We start from the raw sequence: 21277 nt of genomic DNA, 5'->3' as shown, positions 1-21277 counted from the left end.
CTCCCTGTAGGTGAAAGATGCGGGGCCCAGTGGAATTTCCATGAGAAATCTGTTTTACCCATCAGTTCCGGCAGGTCACATTACAGGTGAACCTAAAAAAGATGGGGACAGATCCAAAGTTCAAGTGGGCCTCGTGACGGAAAACAGGAGGGATAAAACACCATTGTAATACTATGATGCTTATATGTCATCCAAACCGTTCCTATGGTTATTCCCACTTAAATGAATTGAAAATACAAGCATGAGTAGGGGTGCACACGGGTCGGATCGGTCCGGTTCTAGGGTGAAACTGGAACCAAACCGTTCCTAACGGTTCTAGGATATTTGGAACCGAAACCGGACCATTAGCACCCTATAACCAAACCAGAACAGAACCGTTAACACCGTAGAACCGATCTGGGTTCCACGGTTCTAGGCTTTTTATAATCCAGTCCAATTACATGTTTTATTTTATTATTTAGCCAATTTCCATTCATGTTGTGATTCATTTAATGAATGGTTTAGATATTGTATGAGGTGTGCAAAAATATATTTATAGAAATAATCAAATAGTGCATTATAAAACATAAATCATGAGTCAAATATGGAAACAATCAAAGGGTTCTTGGTTCGGTTCCAAGTTCGGTTCCAGGTTCGGTTCCACAGTTCGGTTCTACGGATCAAATCCAAGGTTTGGTTCTACGAATCGGTTCGATTCAACATACCTCTAAACTGAGAACTGAACCGATATAATTGGTTCTTTGATTTTTGGAATCGGAACCGGTGCACTTTAGAACAGAACCAAACTGGACCGTTTGGTTGGTTCTGGTCCAATTCCACAGTTCTACTGGTTTGATGTGCACCCCTAAGCATGAGTAATTGATTTATCTGATAACATGGTTTGTTGGTAATTGTCTCCATATGCAAATAACATTCTCCCTTTAAAACAAGGTGAAAGACATCCTTCCCGTAATATATATATATATATATATATATATATACATATATATATATATATATATATATATATATATATATATATATATATATATATATATATATATATATATAGTAGTGCGGGCTTATCATGATGTGTATCGAACATCAACACCATTAATCAAATGCAACATGCCATGGTGGGCCATGAGCTTAAAAATAGAGTCAATACATGACTTGGGTAGGCCACATCACATACGACAGTTGAGAGGGGTTATCCTCCCATCAAGACATCCATAATCATTTATTGGGCCCACTGAGATGTGTTTCACAAATCTAGCCCATCCATTATGTGTACTACTTGGATGAGAGATCGTACCAAGTTTCAGTCGCATTCAAAACTCTGGTGGACCTCACAAAGTGATTTTATATGTTTTAGGCATGTCCTCACATGGTTTTAGATGATATGGCCCATCTAAATTCCATATACGGTTGATTTTCGGCATATACTGTAACCTAAAGTTGACCCATCAAATCCACGGTGTTGATATTCAATACACATCACGGTGGGTCCCACACAACTCGACCTCCACCTCATAGTACCATTCCCCCATATAACTTTTTTTAATGCTGTATTATTACCACAGCTGATGGAACCGATGGACAGAGTATTATTACCACAGCTGATGGATTAACCGATGGACAGAGTGAGTGTCACATAGACATCAAAGTGGTCCACACAAATAATTTTTGAATTATTATGATCCATTCATTCTAATGTCTAATTTATAAGGTCTACAATGGCTACAATATTATTTAGAGTGAGGATTGAGATGGGCAGTGGTAGGGGAGTGGATTAGGTGAGACCCAGACTCACCGAAAACAGTGCGTCTCTTACTATGGGTCCAACTTAATATATGCATTATGTATTTACTTTATCCATTTGTTTTTAAATGCCCTAACATTAAAAATATTCTTAGGACTCACTTTAACGTTTCAATATTGCTTATTTTCCATCTAATATGTTGATAAGGTTAGGTAATCTTAGATAAATAGAAAAACGAAATCAACTTAATCCAAAAATTTTGTGGCTCATTAATGGTCAATCACCATTACTTTCTATGGTATGGTCCACTGGATAATTAGATTACTTCATTTTTTGGATAGGATATAGAATACATATATTAAGTTGGCCTCACGTAGTGATCACAACATCTTTGGTGTGCCCGGGGTCTCACCTAATCTAATGCTAGTGGTAGATAAACTCTGTTTCAATGTTGAGATCACGGGACCAAGTGACCTATGAGTGTGTGAGTGCATGTGGGGTTGGTGCGTTTAAAATAAAAAAGAAAGAGGAAAGAGGAATGAGATCATCCGATTGCATGCATGTGGAAATCCATACACATCCCGAGTACCAAGCATCTCCTCATGAAATCTAACGAGGCGAATGGCAGATCCGTAATTCAATGCCGATATCTGTCCCAAAACTTCGTCCCGGTTTCAGAGTTTAACGACACTCCGTTTTGGCGGTTCCATTGGGATTTCCTTCATCAGTTTCGTTTTTAAGGATAGTATTCTCATCACCGGACTCTGCAAATTCATTGTCATTTCTCATTGGACTTCAATTCCATTTCTCTTCTTTTTCTGTTGGGATTTTCATCTCCTTCTTCGATTCGATGCATTTTTCTGATTGTTGGAGGAGATGGGTTTTCTGAGCAGTTTGTTGGGAATCTTGGGATTTGGATTTGGGCTCTCATTTGGGATTTTCCTGGGCTTTTTCCTCTTCATATATTTCGAGCCAAGGGATGTAAAGGTAATTTCTGATTTCTTTTTTCTTTTTCAATATAAATCTCTTCTCTGTATGTATTGATTTCTATTAGATCGTTTGATTGTTTGGGTGTTTTTTATTTAAAATTTATGGGTTTCTTTATTTTAATCAATTGGTTTCTGTTCGTCGATTCGATTTCGTTCGATTGCTTGTAGTTGAAATTTTATGACGTATTTGATGATTTGGTAATGTATATTGATTTGAGATTTTTGGTGTATTGGGTTTGGGCTAGACTTCCATGATAATTCATCAATCATCGCCATTGTGAAAATGGCAGTGACTTATCGTCCTCACATGCCGGCGGTCATGCACTGATATCCAGACCATCCAAATCGTCGGGCACATTATGGATCGGGCGTGCATCGAAATTCACACTGATCAAGCAATCCTGATCATTCAGTTGATGGCTATCAAATGTACGGTTAAAAGTTAAATAGCGAGTGGTCCAAATTCCAAAGAAAAAAAATAAGACAATTACTGTCTTCTATCTTCTCGGCCTAATTTATTGGTTATGCTTCATATACGATTGGGCCAGTGATTTGGATGGTCTGGATTTCCATACAACTATTTCATGTGTATGGTTGAGGAGTCATCACCATTCTGACTTCTTGATGTAAATTTTGGGTTGTGCTCCATCCACGATCTGTGTTCGGCAATTCGGACGGTCTGGAATTCCGTATGACTATTGCATGTGTATGTGGAGTCACCACCATTTTTGAAACCGTGCTGAATTATCACTAGAGGTTCTACTGTTGTGTTTTATCTGAATATTTTCGTAGATATTTTATGAAAAGAAACGTTGATCTGGGTGTTCTTGCTGTTTTTTAATGTATGGGGTTTATTTGATAACATGTTGCAGAGATTTCATGAAAATTGTTAAATTTGTGTATTTTTCTGTGTTTATATTATAACAGTTTGGATGTTTTTGAAGTAAATTTTTAAATCTTTTAAACTTAGATAATTACTGCAAGTTGTTGTTTGGAAGCTGAACCTGTTGCTACTATGTCATTCCTACACACATGGGGCATGCATTGATGGCATCAAAACTGTACATTCAGTAGGTCCTCGAGTCGGACATACTCTAACAAATCAGCACTGTTTGGATGATCTTGAATCTTTGATCATTGGTGTGAAATGGACTAAAAGTCACATTAGCAAGGTCTCACACAGTCTGGAAAAAAGTTCATTTTTAAATGGTTGGGATGTTGGATGAAGTCAATTTTTGGTTGGTGGGCCTATCAATGGTGGAGCCTGTGGGATGCCCTCAAATGTGGGGCACACATGTGAGATCCAGACCATTCACCTACTGGGCCTTACCATGGATGGGCTCTACCTCCAAAAATACACTAGCTAGATTATCCTAGATGCTGATTGGATTACCTAATCCATTGAATGTTGAACAGTTGGTTGGGATTTTTAAATTTTTTTTTTTTTCTAACCATTCATTTCTAATCCTCAGAACTCCAATTTGACTGATAGAATCATCTTAGTTTGTGTGATTCTTTGGGGACATCCTTTCCACAGTAAGTCCATGTAACAAACACTATGGATCTTATACACGTGTGCCACATTTTATGGAGATATAATGCTTATTGGTCTGACTCTTTCTACAATTAAGCTCCATCCTCGACTTCGCTTGGCAGGATCCAGTAATTAGGCCACTTCATGAGTTAGATTCAAAGGCATTGCATGCTCTTCTACCTGAGATTCCTCTGTGGGTGAAGAATCCGGACTATGATCGGGTAAGCATTCAAATTTCATTCTTATATATATATATATATATAAGTCGAGCTCTGTGGGCCCCACCGTGACGTGTGATGGACATCCATGCCATGTGCATTTGGTAGGTCCCCTCTAGGTTATGGGATGTGCCAAAAATCAGCTGTATCCGGAACTCAAGTTGGCCACACCATCTGAAACCATGCAAAATCATGCCTAAAACATATAAAAGCACTTGGTGGGTCCCAGCTGATTTTTCGAATTGCCTAAAATTTGGTGTGACCCCTCATCCAAGTGGGACACACACCAATGGATGGGTTGGATGTCTAAACCACATCTCACTGAGCCCTATTTACAATCAAGAAGGTTTCAATGGGCAGGAATCCACTCTCAACTGTTTTCTGTGGTGTGGCCCACCTAAGTCACGGATTGTCTTGATTTTTAGGCCCATGGCTCACCATGGAAGGGTGCATCTAATGCACGTTGTGGATGTCCAACACACATCACAGTGGGGCCCACATAGCTCGACCTCATGGGAAGCTTCCCATGAGGTTGAACTTTTAGTACCTTTTCCCCCGCGCGCGCGCGCGCCTGTGTCTATATATGTATGTATATCTATACATGTGTGTGTGTGTGTCGAACATCCACCCCCATCAATCAAAATGTGTACCCTTCCATGATGAGCCATGAGCCTAAAAATCAGGCCAATCCATGACTTAGGTGGCACACCATAAACAATAGTTGAGAGTGGATGCCCACCCAACAAAACTTTCCTGATTGGCCCATTGGGATGTCGTTTAGACATCCAGCCCATCCGTTGTGTGTCTTACTTGGGTGAGGGGTCACCCCAAATTTCAAGTCATTCCAAAACTCAGGTTGGCACCACCAAGTGCTTTTAGATGTTTTAGGCATGATTTCAAATGGAGTAGCCCACTTGAGTTTCGGATATGTCTAATTTTTGGGACATCCGATAACCTAGAGGGGACTGATGTTTTCCATATCGTTATCGATGGATGTATTGCACCCTTGGGATACAGAAACATATCGGTTATCACACGGGAAATATCGGATGTATAGTGTGATGTATCGCTATTTTTGGAAAATATGTGAAACATTAGGAAATTGGTCGAATTTTTCAATCTAACTTCAGGGAATGTTAAAAAAGACATCAATACACACTCAAAAATTAAAAGATCATAAAAAACAAGTGCACATAATAGGTTTCCTTTATATAGGTTCCTTATCTATGCGGTATATGGCTCAAGTGATGCAACTATATTCAAAATCAATTCATTTTATTTATAAATCTAAGATAGGGGCTAATTACCTGCTGATCAAAGTGAAATTTCTAAAAAGAAAATTATTATTTTATTATTTTTTAATACTTTTTAATTAAAAAAATATTTTTTTCCTGAATTCACCAAACCACCATGAATCTATAGATCAGCCTTCAACATTAACATATTTGATTTTATCTTTTCATAGTCAACTTGCAATTTAATTGGGAAAAATTGGGAAATTTTCAAAAATTTCCCAATTTCTCCCAATTTGGCACATTTTTCCCAAATCCCCAAATTAGAGTGCATTTGATGATATTTTCATCAGGCACTCCTAATCGCTCTCAAATTGGGGCTAATTAAATGCTAGTCAAAGTGAAATTTCTAAAAAAAATATATATTATTTTTTAATATTTTTAATTAAAAAATATTTTTCCCAACAATCCCCAAACCACCATGGATCTGTAAATCAACTTCCAACATGTTCGATTTCATCTTTTCATGGTCAGATTGCAATTTAAGTGGATAAAATTGTGAAAATTTTGAATTTTCCCCAATTTGGTCCATTTTTCCTAAATCCTAAAATTGAAGCTTCAAATCCATGATTGTGTATTCAAAACATGCAAAATCGTGGATTTAAAGCTTATTCCCATTGATTGCAACTAAATAAAACGCATAAAAAAAATCTCGTTGTTTTGAAAACAGCCACAAACTGACTTTGATCTTTGATTGCGGCTAAAAAAATTGGTTTTTATTTATTATTTTTTTTTCCAAGGTTTTGCATGGGAGTGGTCGAAATTAGGTTATGAAGGATTTAGGAGTGGAAAAAAAGGAGGATTTTTTGGATTATTTTGGAGGTTTTTAGGAATTAGCTACTGGTATCGACGATATTATCGTTGATACCATGAAACTTTATAAAGGGCTTCAGACAAGATATTGATACATATTGTGATATCAGCAATATTGTGATATCCTGCGATATTATCGCCGATATCAGAAAGAATGATAAGTAAACCTACGTCTCGTATCACTGACTTGTGATACCGATAATTTGGCCGATATTATCGATACTGTCAACATTGGAGGAGACCCACCAAATACACGGTATGGATGTCCAACACACATCACAGTGGGGCCCACAAAGCTCAACTCGTAGGAAGCTCCCATGAGGTCGACCTCATAGTACCTTTTTCCCATATATATGTGAAGGTATGTACACATGCACACACACACCCTGCCCACACCAGTTACTGAAAGCATTGACAACTTTTAATGGAGATGATTGGATATGATATTTGGTTAGACAATGCTTTGCCTTTGCACTTCTCCCAGACGCAATGATCCACGGTGTTGTAACCATTTCATTCTTTTCCTATTAAGGGTCTAAGGCATAACAAATTGCAAGTGATCAACGTGTAGGCAGCCACTTGGCAAATGTTTGCCATTCAATCATGAAAATTCCTGTATCGGATCTTGTGACCGGCGAAATAGGATTTGCAAAACTGATTTCAAACAGACTATGGTGGTGGTGAATGCAGTTTCACATGTGTCAGTAGTTCAATGCTGAGCTAGATTAGAGAACCAGCACTATCACCCAACTTCCACCCATCCTATGCTTCTTTTTTTTTTTTTTTTTGGCTTTGTTTTTCTTTGTGGCGTTGATAGTTTCTTTTGCATAATATTTTGCAGGTCGATTGGGCGAACAAGTTTGTTCTTGATATGTGGCCCTACTTAGATAAGGTGCCTTTAATATTGACATTTTTCTTTTTGGTAGAAAAAGAGGTGCATTAACTAACTTTGAACTTTGGACTCGACTATCTTATGGTGACGTGAAGACTGGGAGGCATTCTTAAAAAAAGTTGTAATTTATTATTATTATTTTTTGCTACTTTTAGCATCTTATTTATTATGTACTTGAACAGGCAATATGCAATATGATAAGAAGCACGGCAAAACCAATATTTGATCAGTACATTGGGAAATTTCACATAGCATCAATTGAATTTGATAGTTTAACTCTTGGGTCTCTCCCTCCAACAATTCATGGTAAGCATTTATGCCTTCATGTATTATTGGGAATGAAATTGCAGCTTTCTGTTTGTGCATTTCAGTATTCCTTCTCTTGTAGCTGAACTGAGAGGAATTCATGATTATACAATCACATAATATATTAGTGTTGTGAGCTTACTTTGTTTTCTTGAAATAAAGCATGTAACCTTGCATACTCTTCTGTCATGACAATGAACATTTTTTTTTGGGAGAATCTAATAAACAGACTACATGCCGTAGATCGAGTTCTGGATGGGACGAAGGTCTGATCCTTGAACTCCCAGTTTCAGTCAGTGTATAATTTCTGGAACAAAGGACAAGAAATAACTTCAACTTCAATGTGAGATTACAATCAATCTATACCTACTAGTTTCAATAATAAACACATTAAGGATTACATAATTCATCAAATACGATTATGAAATACTGTGGTACCTATTTATAAGAATAAAGGAAACATATAGAGCTGCACCAACTACTGAGGGATTAAATTTAGGAGCCATACTTTGAAACTATGGCAGAGAGTGATTGAGCAAACACCAAGGCATGGGATGAATGTATCAGAAAATCAGTTTGGTTTCATTCTACGGGGGTCTATCATCGAAGTTATTTCCTACTTAGACAATTGATGGAGAAATATAAGGAAAGGAGGAAGAATCTCCACATGGTCTTTGTTGACTTAGAGAAAGCATATGATAGGGTACCTAGAGGGTTAATTTGGCAAGCGTTAGGAAAAAAGGAGTTTCAAGAGAATATATTGACATAATTAAAGATATGTATATAGGAGTGGTAGAAAATGTGAGGGACAATAATGGAGATACAAGTGAGTTTCCAATTATTGTAGGCTTGCACCAAGGATTGGCATTGAGCCATCCTGTACCTTTTGCATTGATTATGAATGAGGTAAAGACGCATTTTCTATCCATCCCATAGAGTATGTTGTTGTAGATGACATTGTTTTGATTGACAAGATTTTTTTTTTTTTCGGGGGGATGCTAGATTTATGGAGGACCGCTTTAGAATGTAAAGGATTTAAATTTAGTTAGACTAAAACAAAGCATCTGGAGAGCAATTTTAGTAACAAAAGGAGTTGATGCGGACACAAGCGCATTCAAGGTGTACCAACGAAGTAAGCGCCAACCACAAGTGTCGTCCTTGTGGATAGGTGACTATTGAGGAGCTGAAGACCTTTCACATGTGATTGGACATATAGAAGACCCCACTCAGGGAAGACACATGTGAAAGAAGATTGGAGAAAGAAGATCGAGCGCCCAAACTTTCCCATACTTATGTTATTTGCTTGTTTTTGACTTAGTTAGGGGTCTTTTAGTAATTTTATGTCTTTATTTGCTTATCCTAGGGGTATTTTAGTAATTTTATGTCTTTATTTGCTTATTTAAGTGGGCTAAAGTCCTAAACTCGAATTTTAACTATTGATTAATGAAAAGCAAACCTTTTGGTTGCCTCCTTCCTCTCTTCTCTCTAATGGTGCTTCTTCTTTTCCCTTGATCTTCTTCTTCTAATTTCTTCTTGTGCCCCTCCAACTTCTTCAAGGTAATAATTTTCTTTCTTCTATTTTCCAGTTTTGGCTAATCCTTCTTCGATCAAAATCTTGAGAACCGATCGAAACCCTAAACCCCCAAATTCGCAAATCCCTAATCCGAGAAACTTCTTGGTTTTTCGGACTAGTGATCTTCATTGATCGATTGGGTGTGATCATGCAAGATCGGGAGGTCTCATCCCTCGCCGGATCCAACCTAAGTAGTAATTGAATTCCATAATCCATGGTTGTGGTGATGGCCCTCTCCATTGCATGTTTTCTTTATGATTTTCTCAGTTATGATGATTACTGTTAGAATTTTAGATCATTTATTCCTTTTATTTCTGCTGTTTAATTGTGTCCATGAGCATACATCATAATTAAGGCTGTCCTGCGTCAGGAGTGGAATTTGGAAATGAGGAATTAGTTAACATTGTTGACCAAAAAGTTTCCCAAAATGACCACTTACGATATCTTGGATCGATGACTTCTGAGCGTGGAGAGATTGAGAAGGAGGTTGCCTATAGTATTCAAGCTGGGTGAAAAGAAATGTTGATGTGTTTTTGGAGTTTTGTGTTATCGTCATGCACCAATCAAACTGAAAGGGGAAATTTTATAGGATAGCTATACGACCAGCCATGCTTTATGGGACAGAATGTTGGGTAGTTAAGGAACAACATGTTCATAGGATGAGTGTAGCTGAAATGAGGATGTTGAGATGGATGAGTGCAAAGATGAGGAAGGATAGAGTAGTTAGAAATGAATGCATTTGAGGGAACTTAGTTGTAGCACCAATCAGGGTGTCCCAAAACGGTTACGTATCGGCCGTAACGGCCGATACGTAACGGTAACGGTGGTACCCGTTACGCGATACGGGGCTGTATCGGCTGAGTCGTTTTTTTGTACACGTAACGGCCGTTAAGGCACGTTACGGGCCGTTACTGACCCGTAACGGCTGTTACGGGCCTTGGAAAAAAAAAAGAAAAAGAAAATAAATAAAAAAACCCTAACCTTTTCCTTTCTTTTCCTCTTCTTCTTCTTCTTCTTCTTCTTCTTCCTCTTCTCGGCCTGCTACGACGCTGCGACTGCGGCTGCGGCTGCGGCTGCGGTCCTGCTGCGACTGCGGCTGCGGCCTCCTCCTCCTCCTCCTCCTTCTTCTCTCTCTCTCTCTCCCTCTCTGTTCTTTCCCTCTTTCCCTCTTTTTTCTTCTCTTCTTTCCCTCTTTTTTATTTTCGGTTTCCCTCCCTCCTTCCCTCTTTTTTTTTTTTTTTTTTTTTTTTGGGCAGCGTAAGCTGCTGTCGTTACGTGTCACGCTGAGACGAGCGCTGACACTCCTCGAGCTCCGAGTTGTACGAACGGTTCAAAGGAGATCAAAGTTTTATAGGCTCCACAGTGATGTATTTATTATATCCACACCGTTCATCTATTTTTAAATATTATTTTATAGCATTACCTAAAAATGAATCGTATCCAAAGATCGTCCGGACCACACCAAAAATAGCAGTGGAGGTGATGATTTTCACCGTTAAACAATTCGTAGGCCCACCGTAACATTTATTTTCCATCCAATCTGTTCATACGGTCAAAAAGACCCGAATGAAAAGGAAAAACAAATTTTATATTGATCTAAAAGTCATGTGAGCCCAAAAAAGTTTTCAATGGTAGACGTTCAATCCCCCATTGCTTTTTGCAGTGTGGTCCACTTGATAATTAGATCTGTATTATTTTTCGTGTCAAGTCTTAAGACAATCTCGTCAAATGAATGGACGGTTTAGATATAACACATTCATCATGCGTGGGGCCCAAAAAAATTTGACATGTGTGCTACACTTCACAATCCAAGTCTCACCTAATTTGAGGCCATAAAAAATTGTACCAAAGACATATTAATTTAAAATTTACTAATTAAATTATAAACTGCAATTGCTAACTCACAATGCCAAAATCAAATTATTTGAATAGTTTTTAATTGTTATTCGGTGTACTCTTATTTTTTAAAATAGGGCCTTTTGGTTTTTTTCATGATTCACTATCCAATAAATGTCCACTAATACATAAGTGGGATAATGACAATAAATTGCATGAATTTGAGGCTAATTTGGGGCATTGATTGGTCCTCCAAGTCAGACCGAAATTGGCAACGCCATCTACCTAAATTTAATTTCATTTTTTTAAAGAACTACTAGGAGAAAGATATTAAATTGTTAAGTATATAAATTAGATATTTAGAAAATTAAATATATACATTTTGTAGTCAAAATTCAGGTTACTTGGTTTAAAAATTAATCAGACAGTCCGATACAGCTTCTCACCAAAGAGTGGACCGTTACACCACCATAAACATGTTCCAATTTATAAATGAATGCATATTTGGAATGCTTAGAATATCCCGGATTTAATACATATTTTTTTATATTTTTTTGGCAAAAATTTTTTTTTACGCCGTTACGGGTTGTTACGCCCCCGTATCGCCGTTACGACCCCGTATCCGTATCGGTTTTGGAGGTCACCGTTATGCCAACCGATACCGATACGGGACACCTTGGCACCAATAGGTAATAAGATAATGGGAAGTAGACTTAGAATGTTCGGTCATGTGCGGCGGAGACCAAGAACTGCGCTAGTTAGGAAGGAATTGGTGCAAGTTGAAGGCTTTAAAAGGTCAATGGGAAGGCCTAAAAGGATGTGGGTGGTGATAAGAAGAAAATAGTTGATGACCTATGTTCTAATTGAAGTTATTGCCCTTGATAGAGTGGAATGGCAGAAAAAGGTGTAGCCGACCCCAATTAGTTGGGATGAGGCTTAGATGATGATGATCAAATACTATTATACACATTATGCATGCAGGAACAATTGTGAATGCAATCTACAAAATGAAATAGAAGACCCAAATGCCTTGATAGGGATTAGCATACTAATGTCATTTTCCTCAAAAAAGAAAAAAAGAACTTGTACTGACTGCAATTGGCATATCAGATACATTAATACTCTCAAGATATCCACAAGAAAAGTTCTTTAGCTCAACTTGGAGGATCATGAATTGACTCCTAGCTCACTATAAAGACTCGTATGTGTACAAATAATAAATCAAAGGACTTCGACTGTTTATGCATTTACAGCACATAATCAAGCATGCGACTTAAATGCTCTTATATGACAAGCTTACTCAAAATGACCTCAATGACATGAGGGCAATGAGTTCACATTTGAACTTGAGATTTGTATGTAAAAAACCTAGATAAACGAACCCAATTTCTTTCTAGAGAATTTATTCGATGCCTCAACTAGAAGATGACCCATACATGATGGCCCACTAAATCCAACAGTTCCAATTAGAGATGCTTGGGTGTACACTTTATGGACACCATCTAGTGTGAGTGTCACAGTAGCATTCCTCTTTTTCCATTGATAGTATGTTTAGGTGTTTTTTTATTTTTTTTATTTTAATTATATGTTTCTAGTGGAAATATATCCAAGTTTGTTTTTTTGCTATTGAGGGTAGAAGGATAATGCTGACTGGGTGCTTTTTTTTCATTTCTTGTAGGAATGAAAGTCTATGAGACTAACGAGAAAGAAATAGCCATTGAGCCTGCACTACGATGGGTTGGCAATCCTAACATAACCGTAATGTTGAAAGTTCTATCACTACATTTGACAGTGCAGGTAAGAAAGAGCTACTCACTACCAATGAAAATGGTCTTCGGTTGCAGTTCTTTCTAAGCAACTGCACATCTTTTCAGCTGGTGGATTTACAAATATTTGCAATGCCTCGTGTTACTCTAAAGCCTCTCGTACCAACCTTCCCATGCTTTGCAAACATTAGTGTATCTTTCATGAGAAAGGTAACTGAAAACTATGCCTTTTCCCCATTACCCAAATGAGTTCTTGCCATCATTTGTTTATTCTTCTGACAATAATCTTATAATTTCTGTAGCCACGCATAGACTTTGGGCTTAAATTACTGGGCGGAGACATCATGGCCATCCCTGGCTTGTATCAATTTGTTCAGGTGCCTAACTTTTCTTTCGATCAAATGCCGAACTTGTATGAGTCAAATGCAAGCTTTAGAGGGTTTTGTTAAGATGGTCTAAGTCAATTTTAATCCTATCTAAATTTGATAAAATTTTAACTTATTTGAATGGCTAATGATGTTAATCAATTGCCGCTTGCTTGCTAAATCATGTGTTTGGTTTGTATGGTGTAGATGTGTGGATAAATCTGTCAATTTTTTGTTTTGCTTCAGCATATGTTTTGTGTAGGAGGTTTGTGGTAGATTGGTCATTTAGGAACTTTGCAATGGGTAGATTGTCATTCAGATATCTTGGGCAGGTTTCTCTACGTAGTTTCTGAATGCATTAGGCTGTTGTGTTTGTTTTCTTAGTTGCAGTGAGACTTAGAAGTTGTACTGGTTAGTCTAATGCATTTTGATGCAGTCGATCTAGGAATGAAACGGTCCCAATCAATTGCAACTTAAGATCCAACAGTATGGGTTATGGCCTTTTCAATTTCTGCCAAAAAAACATTCACTGGAATTTCCAATAAAATCAGCGACTTTACTTAACTACAGTTAATTTCCTGTGGTAATACACAGTTTCCAGTAATTAACAGCTAAGTCAAGGAATCCCACAACTAATTCCAGCATCAAATAGGATTTCCAGCAATTTGCAGCAACCATGAAGTAGAAAAAATCATACCAGACAACTACACATGAACTCTAGGCAGAGAAGTTCTTCAACTTTGAATAAAAAAGAGCTCCAAAACAACCACAAAATCCAGAAAATGTCTCCAAGTGTTACTCTTTAAGATGGAAAATGCAGCAACTATCCATCAATCTGCACCATATGGTGGTTTATCAGCCCTTCAGTCGCTCGCACACAACACCCATGCATATGGTGTGATGTCAGACCACCTTTCTCTTGGCATGGATTCCTCTTCATTGCTACACATGGGCTGATTGGTGGGCCCTTTCTTGGACTGATTTGACCCTCACCCAGTCCTGATTTATTGGATTGTTGCTTGGCCTTGTGCCTTTTTCTTCCTCTTTGCCAGGTGAATTGGTCCAGGAGGTGAGTTCTGCCTGTACTTCTTTCTCTGCTTTCTGTATCCGCTCAACTAGTTCCATCAAGGTGATTATGGAAACCACTATTTAACTGAATCGAGCAGTTCTGAGGTTGATTGGAACACCCTCGACTATTGGTGTTGTGAATCAAACATGGGTAGATGTGCAAGGTTTGTGTAGCAGTGTAGTTGATGAGTAGGAGTAGACGGATCTGGAGACGTACTTAACAGGCTGTTTTATAAGGCCAGCCTATCGTATTTATTGGTTATTCTTTATGTCTATCACATTTATGAGCCTCATGGCATGTATGGTTGAAATTTGAATCAGTTATACTAAGTCTCCTAAAAATGACTTAGTTTCTTTATCTTTTTATAGACATCTATCTCAAGCTTAGCTTTTATGTTTCAAAAACATTTTTTGATCAAAGGATATTGGGAGTTCCTGTAATGTATTCATTCATATATGTAAGATGCTTCATGAAAAAGTTATTCCTTCTTCTCTCTTGATTCCTGGTCTTGGTTGGGGTGTTGGGGAGGTAGGCAGTTTCCTACACTGCACTGTTGAGAAATCGTCTTGATTTGAGGCCTTGGATTTCGGCAATCTACCCATTGATTTGCTGTTTGCGGAAAAAGCTATGGCCGTCTTAAAGTGCTTCTGCTTTCTTTTTATTTTAATTATTTTTCATTCACCACCGGGGTTCCCTATTGTCCTCATATAGCCACATCAAGTTTCTTCATTTGCTTTGTCAGGATTTCGCCCACAGAGCAGAGCTTTAAGTTCCCAATAGTATGTCTATGTGGCTTTATTTTTGCTTTTCAAAGTGGATTTGCTAGAAATCTTGCACATCATTTAATTTTATTTTAAGGTCCTACAAACATAGCAAGTGAAAGCACAGTACTTTAGAAGTGTCTTAAACTAACTGTTTTTGTAATGATCTTCTGTCACAGAAATTTATCAAAGAACAGGTTGCAAGCCTCTACCTCTGGCCAAAGGTCCTAGAAATTCCTATTTTAGACAGTTCAAGGTAAGCTTTTGTTTGATATTGAGATTGTACAGCTTGTTGTGGTTCACAATGATCATATTGTTTTTTAACAATTCCTGCTAGAAATTCCAATTTTCAATCTGTAATTTCATGGAAACCAAAACTGGGATCTATTTTTCATTCCTCATGATTGTATTTGCTGAATGTAATGCCCTAAAGCTCACTGTTGACTCTTTAGTTTACAGCATCAACTTAGTTTCGCTGGGCCCGGGGCCTAGTCTAAACTCTGACTTTGTAGGAAAACCCAGTTTTTCATATGCTCAGCCAATTTGAACTTCAAAATAAAGAATAAAAAAAACTGATGAGGGCTCAAACCTGTAGCTCAATGGCAGGTCATGGTCATTTCAACATTGAGGCATATGGCTCGAACCTAGATTACCTATAAAAAGAAATTCTAATAGGAAATTCTAGTAGAAGTTTTTTACACTATCAATTGAATGATTCTAATTAAACATGACTTTCTTGCATGTCTTTTCTGAATGCAGGAAGCACCCAACTGTTTTGTGCATGAGTTCACATAGGGACGTGGTAGGTATGCATGTATGAGACATGAAGCACATCTGGCCAGCCAGGCCATAAATGGGCCATGGCCCAAACCTCAGGCAGGTTGGATTATCTCAACTAAGTTTTAAGGGGGAAAAAGTGACCACTGATTTCTTTTCGGGTATTGTTCCTGCCAAATGGTTAGGATCTTGCAATCAGTATGGTTTTAGGCCATGGCCCATATATGATTTGGCCTGCCAGATGAGCAGTCCAGATCTTGTACACATCTGCCATGTACCCTCATGAGAATTTGTGGACAGCATGTCCTTCACAATCCAATTGAATGTAGGCTGTTTTCCAATTGCCTCATCTGTGTATTTTATCATTTCAAGAAGCTATTGCCTGAAATTGTGATTATCTTTTTCTTTTTCTGAATTCTTGTTGGTCCTTGATAGTGGGGCCATGAAGAAGCCAGTTGGCATATTACATGTGAATGTTCTCCGAGCACTTCATCTCTCAAAGATGGATATCTTTGGGAAATCTGATCCATACGTCAAACTCAAATTGATTGGGGAGAGACTGCCAGTGAAGAAAACCACAATCAAGATGAAGAATCTGAATCCTGAGTGGAATGAGCAGTTCAAGCTTATAGTCAAAGACCCCGAGAACCAAGCGCTTGAACTACAAGTCTACGACTGGGAAAAGGTTTAAATTCCTGTATGCTTCTTGTCTGTTCTTATGTCAATCACGGTGGGCTTGATTCATATGCTAAGGAAAAAGGTTATGATCTAGTTATGCAGTTCCTGTTGTCCTTGTTTTGGGTGGCCCTATGATTCTGTATTTCAGATCATGATATGATGGGCTCCATGTGGACTGGAGATGCCTCAAAATCTCATAGATTGGAAGATCCTAACCCTCACATCATTGGCTGACATGTAGATGTCTTTAGAAAAGAATTTTATGGCTACGATATTCTGATCTGGAAGAATTTGGGGCATCCACTGTGGGGCCATCAGATCAATGGTCTGGATCACCAAACCATGGGCTCTAGTTGTACGAAATGAGATCAGGACAATATTCACACCATGATGCATCTAGTTCTGGATCACCAAACCATGCATCTAGTTTTGAGATGACTTGATAGTCAGATATATCAGTAATGCGAAATTTTTGTTAAGATTTCCAGTCAGACGTGACGTCCGTTCTATTCATATAACACCACTATTTTAGGAAAGACTTTAACTCATATTTTCTTTGGTATTATTCTATTCATGAGGAGCTCTCACACACAACTAGTGGGATTATCGTGTTATTATCCAACTAGCGCATAAATATCAACACGTGTCAAGTATGCACAATATCCAACCTGTCCAAAAGGTTGGCCCCAGCATGAAGAACACTTGATGCAAAAATCAGACTGATCCATCATCGTGTGGGCCACACCATAGAAAAAATAGCCAACTGCTAACTTGTTACAAAGTACACGTGGACAATGCAATGACTGGATCAGTCTGACTTTTGGCCTTGCTGATGTTCATGATGGGGCCATTATGTCAGACGCGTTTGATGTCATGTGCACACAACAAGGAGGAAATTATGCAATAGTTGGACGATGATAACTCTATTGTCCAAGTAGTTCTGCTTGCCTACATAAACCTCCCTTTATCATATGCTTGTGTGAGCCTGAAAACAAGGACTGTTAAAATAATTGAACAGTGGGCCATATTCAACATTGGCTCGTTGCTCACTTGTTTGCTCTGACCGTGAGTCACCTTGCAAATTCACTCATGCAGGTCCCTCTCGCACTGAAATAATATTGCACCTTGTCCATATATATTTTCAGTTTTTCAATGGTTTGCATTAGTGTAAGACATGCCTTGAATTTCACGGCATTTTCACAGGTTGGAGCGCATGACAAATTGGGAATGCAAGTGATTCCACTCCGTTTGCTCACTCCAAATGAAACAAAGGCATTCACACTCGATTTGCTCAAGAACATGAATCCAAACGACCCTCAAAACAAAACAAACAGAGGGAAGATTATGGTGGAGCTGACCTATGATCCTTTCAAAGAAGATGACAGGTTTAGTGGACCTTTAGATGGAGCTGGCAAGGACAGTGGCATCAGAAGATCTCCTGAAAGCAGCAGCATTGCTTCAAGAGGAGGGTTGCTCTTGGTTGTGGCCCAAGGTGCAGAGGACGTTGAGGGAAATCGTCATAATAATCCTTGTGCCGTGATCCTTTTTAGAGGAGAACAAAGGAAAACTAAGGTGAATTCTCATGATGGAATCATTATACAGATAGTGAGTGCAAACATCTTCAGGCCTCTTTGGTAGACGCCTAAAATGAGTTATCCCATTTTAGTTAATCATAATTACGTGTTGCAGATCATATTTCTTTTTGGCAAGGAATAAAAATATTCTTGATAACCAACAACCACGATCTCTAATACATAATTATCATTAACTAAAATGAGATGGACTCATTTTTAAGCATCTGCCAAACAGGTCTTTATTTGTCTGTGTTTGAATTGAATTTCAAATACTTCGGTTCAAATCAATCTTCCCATTTTCCAGTTCAACTCAGCCGACTCAGAGCTTGCCGAGTCATTCGATGAGTTAGCCAGTTACTTGTAACATTGGAGGTGGACGTGGGCCTAAGAGCCTGATTAGTTTGAGTGGTTCAGTTCGGTTGAGTCAACAAGTCAGGTTTTTTAGCATGTTCGTTTTTGTAAAGAAGTTTGCTAAGCCCTGAAACATGTGGAACCCAGCCATCCACACACATGCCAATATGGAACCTGTTCATGAGATCTGAGCTGCCCATCGGGTGGGCCACACTGTTTAGATCTTCTGGCCTAAAAATCAGGTAGTTTTACTCTGATATGCCTGCAATAACTAGCTTTTATTTTGTACACTTGGCCCACTTGAAGAGTAAAACAGCGTGTTCTGGGCTGGAAGGTCTGAATGGTGTAGCCCTCCCTCTGTAAAGCTTGGATCTTGCACACATACTCCACATTCGTATGTATGGTTCCATGTGGATGGGTAAAACTCCACAAGTATGTTGCCATAAGAATCCTCACTACAAAAATTTGCATTGTCAAGATTGGTCATTCATTATCCCATCAGCTTGACAGTTGGAAGAGGCAAGTTTTGGCTTGGAAACTACTTTTTCATCCAAGTGAAACACCAATCTCACATCTCTAAGACAATTGTATTTTTTTTTTCTCTCCAGGTTATCAAGAAATCTAGGGACCCAGTATGGAACGAAGAGTTCCAATTCATGCTAGAAGAGCCCCCAGCTAATGATAAGATCCACATTGAAGTGATAAGCAAGAAGACGGGCTTCACCTTTCATCCAAAGGTCAGGATCTGTCCCATTGATGTCTTGTTGTTTTGGTTTCCTGCCAGAGGTTTTCCTGCCACAAAAGAACACTCTCCAAATGCATCTTGACATGAATCACATATGTCAACTTGGCAAGTGTGTGGGACATCTAACTGGTGTGGGTCACCCATGGTGAAAAGAATGGACTGTTTTGAACAAAATAAAGTAAAACAGAGGGGAGGGATAGAGAGAGAGAGAGAGGTCCAAATTCAATGTTGATTTTTGGGTATGTTTATCTTCATGGTGGGGGCAGCTCTGCTCACATGTCCAACATACTTGCCAGGGTATGTGCACTGCATGTATAGGTGCATGTTTGGCTGGACCTCTTTTCACCATTTTTGCATGGTTTTGGTCTGAAAATTTTCCTGCGTGTGCCTTAGGAATCATTGGGGCATGTAGATATTAATCTTATGGATGTAGTCAACAACGGACGTATCAACGAGAAATACCATCTTATCAATTCAAAGAATGGGGTGATACACATTGAAATTCGGTGGAAGACCATCTGAAGAAGGTGAAGAGGTACTTGTAGATTCCTTGTTTGTAGTAGAATGTGAACACATAGCAGCATCCCAATTCTTTTGCCTATACATGGAAATATTGTTGTCATCATCATAATCATCTAAGCCTTACCCATCTAATCGGGGAATGTAACTGTTGTTATGAAAACATTGTTGTGAATCTGAGAAATATAGTGATTCCCTACCATTTGTATACAAGTTGAAATTAATTTGTTGCATCTACAACCCTTGTTGATGTTTCTCACTTCAGCTTAAACGTTTTTATGTTGTTGTTCTTTACGACACTGACATGTCTATCATTCTAATCCAATGCATCTCATGAAAGATCGAAGGGCTAGACTACAATGCATGCACATTTTCCATTTCTTAAATCATGATCACTTACCCAATGCATACATGGCATAAATTCATATCAATCGAGACTGTTCAAATCATGGGCTACATTGTGGTTGGACTGTATGCTGAAGTTACATTGATCAGGTGATCTAACTACCCGATTGGCAGCCATCAATATGCAAATGGTCGGTGGCCCAAATTCAACAGCCAGTATCGGGTGTCTCTCTCTCTCTCTCTCTCTCTCTCTCAATGTCAACCAATAAGTCATCCTGAATCTTATCTTTCAGATCTCATTTTCCATTCTTTTCCATGAGAAGCTGTCGGAAGCGGTCGAGGCGGTCGAACATAGACAATGAGCTATTCTTCAACCTGAAGTATGTAGGACATTTCATGACAGGGTTATGGCATCCTTGAAGATTTACGCAATGCAACTACTAGGGGGGCAGGGTGTACCCAACTACTAGGGGGGCAGGGCGTACCCAAATGTAGAATTCTGTTAATTGCTCGAGTTCGATGGACTCCTTTTGGAAGTTCCATCCAACCTTCACTTACAAACTCAATTTTCACAAAGAACGCCTAATTTTGGAAAGTTTAGTTCATTCAGAAAAAAGAAAAAGAAAAAAAAGAGAGTTACTCTTTCAATGGAACTCTCTTGCATTGAAATTGGCATCCATCAATGTTCATCCTTTGAACTCAGATTCCATGGAACTTGTGTGCAGATTTCCGTGAATCCAAATGAAGAGAAACAAATGTCCATTTTCCTGCCTGCTCGTGGCCAAATTGAGTTCCATACCAGGCTAGTGTCCATTGCTCTTTAATTTTATTTTTTATTTTTTAAATGGAGTAAAGAACTCTGTAGGGTGACCCCACACCTAATCAGGCATCATGGAATGAAAGCGGGCTGGGCTGGGAAAATCCCACTTTGGGCTGGATGTGGTACAATGCTAAAGCCCTGTGATCTGGTCCTGAGTATGAGTTTTGAAGCCCAGTAACTAATTGGGTTGGACTAGAGCGGGCTCATATATGTTAAGGGCATGGTAATTATTCAACGGTATTGATCTACGACTTGTATGTATGCTGGGCCATACCTGGGCATAGAGGCTTAGCTAGTGAGCCAGATAGGCCTG

The 21277-nt window shown here is 38.6% G+C and overlaps 1 protein-coding gene across 3 annotated transcripts; it reads left to right on the top strand.

The window, feature by feature from the left end:
- The first annotated feature begins 2354 nt into the window (after window positions 1–2354).
- Window positions 2355–20936, top strand: LOC131240363 (synaptotagmin-3). Of its 3 annotated transcripts, XM_058238537.1 has the most exons (13): window positions 2356–2728; window positions 4387–4485; window positions 7429–7479; window positions 7662–7785; window positions 12873–12991; window positions 13069–13170; window positions 13263–13337; window positions 15335–15411; window positions 16368–16617; window positions 17814–18182; window positions 19144–19272; window positions 19674–19815; window positions 20438–20936. In XM_058238537.1, exons 1-12 carry the CDS (start codon window positions 2618–2620, stop codon window positions 19800–19802), a joined length of 1635 nt encoding a protein of 544 aa, XP_058094520.1. In that variant the 5' UTR covers window positions 2356–2617; the 3' UTR covers window positions 19803–19815; window positions 20438–20936. The 3 variants fall into 3 exon arrangements, with proteins under 3 accessions (XP_058094521.1, XP_058094520.1, XP_058094519.1); XM_058238536.1 differs by lacking the exon at window positions 20438–20936 and having other exon boundaries at window positions 2358–2728; window positions 19674–20070; XM_058238538.1 differs by lacking the exons at window positions 7429–7479; window positions 20438–20936 and having other exon boundaries at window positions 2355–2728; window positions 19674–20070.
- The last annotated feature ends 341 nt before the right edge of the window (window positions 20937–21277 follow it).

This window comes from Magnolia sinica, chromosome 3 (genome assembly GCF_029962835.1).
Source record: "Magnolia sinica isolate HGM2019 chromosome 3, MsV1, whole genome shotgun sequence".
NCBI lineage: Eukaryota > Viridiplantae > Streptophyta > Magnoliopsida > Magnoliales > Magnoliaceae > Magnolia > Magnolia sinica.
The sequence above is the reverse complement of the archived record's forward strand: the minus strand, read 5'-3'. Positions and strand labels throughout refer to the sequence as shown.

Bases quoted from the DNA above. Each gene is read 5' to 3' on its own strand.
- LOC131240363 (XM_058238537.1), top strand. From the start codon at position 2,618: ATGGGTTTTCTGAGCAGTTTGTTGGGAATCTTGGGATTTGGATTTGGG. The intron at 7,480-7,661 runs GTGCCTTTAATA...GTACTTGAACAG, and splicing joins TGTGGCCCTACTTAGATAAG to GCAATATGCAATATGATAAG. The intron at 13,338-15,334 runs GTGCCTAACTTT...CTTCTGTCACAG, and splicing joins GCTTGTATCAATTTGTTCAG to AAATTTATCAAAGAACAGGT.